Source organism: Bidens hawaiensis, unplaced genomic scaffold, assembly GCF_021521415.1.
Source record: "Bidens hawaiensis isolate Kalapana, Puna unplaced genomic scaffold, B.hawaiensis_p1.1 tig00018028_1, whole genome shotgun sequence".
Lineage (NCBI taxonomy): Eukaryota > Viridiplantae > Streptophyta > Magnoliopsida > Asterales > Asteraceae > Bidens > Bidens hawaiensis.
Window position 1 is genome coordinate 367,516 of NW_027492719.1, and position 3,584 is coordinate 371,099.

The following is a 3,584-nucleotide window of genomic DNA, read 5'->3' on the forward strand; positions in this document are numbered from 1 at the left end:
CAAGATTAACTTACAATATCGTAATGGTTAGACCTTATAGCATTTACTATTTAATTTACATGTAGCAATGAGTTTCTAAAACAACTTAAAAGGACAAGGTCTTACAATGAACATTGACAATAAGACCAAGGACCTTGACCATAATTTCATCTAACCAAACTTACACAAAAAAACCCCTAAGGTAGAATAAAATCATAAACACTAGAATCAATGTTTTATAATCTTTTAAAACATGTTCCAATAGTCATCACCCACACCATATAACTCCAACCTCCTATCAAAGACTTTATGCTTTGATCTTTCTACAAAATCCATCATCTTCATTCTTCTTCTTCATCCCATTTTATGATCAACATTCAACAATGAAGAACAATCAAAACACATTAGCATCACCATTAAAGCTCTTCAATACTCCATTGCAACCCTCAAATCTCCTAACTTTAATTCTTTTCTTCGCATTCGGGTTATCTTTCGGTGTCCTACTCACTTTCCAATTAAAAAACGTTACATTCAACTTCCGGTTTAACGAATATAGTAATCAAAAACCAAGATTAGTTCATGTTCTTGCTGCACAAAACAAGGGGCTACAAGATTTCATACACCCATCAAAACTCAACCATTATATGACCGATCAAGAGCTGATTTGGCGGGCATCGATGGTTCCGAAATTGCGAAAGTATCCGTTTAATAGAACTCCTACAGTGGCGTTCATGTTCTTGACCAGAGGGCCGGTGTTAATGGTGCCGTTGTGGGAGAGGTTTTTCAAAGGGTATAATGGTCTTTTCACAATATATGTTCATGGTTCAAATTCGTCTTCTAATTGGACCGAACCGGAGGAGTCAGTTTTCCATGGCAGGAAAATCCCAAGTAAGGTAAGAAAGTGTTTAGTTTTCATACACCATATATGTTTTGTAAAATGTTGTTTACGTGCATGTTTAAATTTACTTAGTAATTTTTTTTAAATGGTGTATGAAAGCATAATACCTAAGAAAATGATGATTTAAAATTCTTTTATACCACCAAGCGTATAACCACCAACACAAAAGGGACAACCAGTAGGCCTTTATGGAATTTAAGAGGGTAGATTTGTTCAATAATTAAAGGTATAAACCGACAGCAAATTTACAGTCCATTTAAGTATCAAAAAGATTTTGTACATTTTTTTAAAATATAAAAATGGAAAACAGTGGTGTCCAACTGTCCACAAGAGTCCTGGCCCAGCTCCGCTCAGCTCGGCCTGAACCGATTACTAGAAGTGAAGGGAAACGAAGAGCGTCAACCGAATCATCAATGGTCAGTTGGTTAAGGCTTCAAACTAATATGGTAATAGATTGTTGTATAGTTATTCATTTTATCGCGTCTAAACTTGTTTTTACCCACGCCTAGGTATTTGCTAATTGCTATGGTTATATTCATAGGTAATCCGTAGCAAATTGGTGAAGATTTTTTTTTTAAATATCAAATAGTCAATTACTTGTTTTATAGCAGGCAGTTTTGTCACCTTGTTTATGTCCTATAAAATACTAGGTTTATCCTTCTAAAACTATTGTTTACATTATTATTTTAATCTATCATAATATAATTATTCTATTGAAATAACTTTATCCATCATTACACTCTGGTGAACAATACTTTTGAAAAAGAAGGTATATTTTAATACTTATAGAGTTACATAAAAGTTATGCATATAAAGTTTCTTAAAATATTATAAGTAATTTAGATACATTGTTACCATCACATACATAGATTTTAAGTTAACTTACATAATCCCAAAGACCCAAACCCTGCATGTGGATTTTATTGTTGTTATTTAAGGACGTGAGACATGACATACCTACAATTTATTGTACATGTAGGCCTAGAAAAAATAATTGGGGGGGGGGTATTAAGATTGCAAAAATGGTTGGTTGAGATAAGAGGCCAGTTCATTTTTCCTATTTATGAAATTCGATTATATAATTTTTAAGTAAAGAATCAAATAAGCATTTGCTCAGAGAATATATACGTTTATATATTATTTAACCGTCTAATTAAGGGTACATATATATTTATGTAGTTCTCGTTTGTTTTGTTTTACTATGAACGACCTATGCATGTAACGTTACCTACCATTTAGGCAACCATATAACAAAAGTTAGAAGCAAAGAATATACGTGAATTATTCTTTCCGCATCCTACAAGTAACATAAACTTACTGAAAATGAAAAGAATGTCTGAGTAATTTTTTTATTATTATTATTATTTTTTTAATTTCAAAATGTCCAATGGGGAAAAGTTAGCATGATCGAAGCCGAACGACGATTGCTAGCCAACGCGCTTCTTGATTTCTCCAACCAACGTTTTGTTCTTCTTTCCGAGTCTTGCATTCCCCTATTCAACTTCTCAAGCATCAACTCTTACCTAATTAACTCCAACAAAAATTTTGTTGAGTCGTATGATCTAATTGGCCCAGTTGGCCATGGACGCTATAGTCGGAGAATGTACCCCACTATTAAGCTTCAAGAATGGAGAAAAGGGTCGCAATGGTTTGAAATGGATCGAGACTTAGCCTTGGAGATAATATCTGATACAACATACTTTCCAGTTTTTCAAAAGTACTGCAATGGTTCGTGTTATGCTGATGAGCACTATTTACCCACACTCGTCACCAAGAAATTTGGATCAAGGAACTCAGGGCGAACATTGACTTTCGTTGACTGGTCAAAAGGGGGACCCCACCCGTCCAGGTACACGAGGAACGACGTTACAGTTCAGTTTTTGGAGAAACTAAGGAGTGCCACATATTGTGAGTACAATGGGAGAAAAAACCAAACATGTCACTTGTTTGCAAGGAAGTTCACTCCTCATGCCTTAGATAGGCTTTTGAGACTTGCACCCAAAGTTATGCACTTCAACCCATAGGCCTCAAGAGAAAAAAAAACATTTTTTTAAAGGGATCATTTCCTGCAATTTTTCATTTGATTATATATAATGGTATATGATACGAAAATAGTATATTTTTAGTACAAAAACAAATTCATTTGTGATATATGAATGTATAGTTAGGGAAATAAAATGAAGTTTCAACTTGCAAGCCTCCTTATCCCGGATTTCCAGTAAAGTTATTTTTGTTATAATGTTATGTCCTCGAATCATGTATATGTTGTGTCAAACATTACGTACTTCGTTCTCATACAGCGGGATTTTGGTTTCCAACTTCATTACAAGTCACATTGGATGCCATAAGCAACCATCTAACTCAATGCTTATCAAACAAAGGGGTAAGTCGTCTATAATAGCATGTTTTCTCTATTCACATTGTGTGACACTACCTCAGTACCTCTTATAATTCAAATATCAAGAGTAATAATACTCTCCGCTAAGTTGAAATATCTTTTTATGTCAATTTAGTTCGTAATAACTTGGTCATGTTTATTCTTGATCGGTCTAGAGTAACAATTATGATTTATGTAAGAGTGTTCTCTGATATCTTTTATTTGTATTTCCGCTGCAAACAAACTTATAATTCGAGTTAATTATTAACTAGTTTGAGTTTCGAATTATCCAAAATTTTCGTGTCTTTATCATCAAATAGAATTATTTTT

General features: G+C 33.6%; 1 protein-coding gene across 1 annotated transcript; it reads left to right on the forward strand.

The window, feature by feature from the left end:
- Window positions 1–362: 362 nt before the first annotated feature.
- Window positions 363–3,185, forward strand: LOC143555240 (glycosyltransferase BC10-like). Its single transcript, XM_077044825.1, has 2 exons — window positions 363–868; window positions 2,253–3,185. The coding sequence occupies exons 1-2, from the start codon at window positions 363–365 to the stop codon at window positions 2,899–2,901; spliced, it is 1,155 nt and encodes a 384-aa protein (XP_076900940.1). The 3' UTR covers window positions 2,902–3,185.
- Window positions 3,186–3,584: the final 399 nt, after the last annotated feature.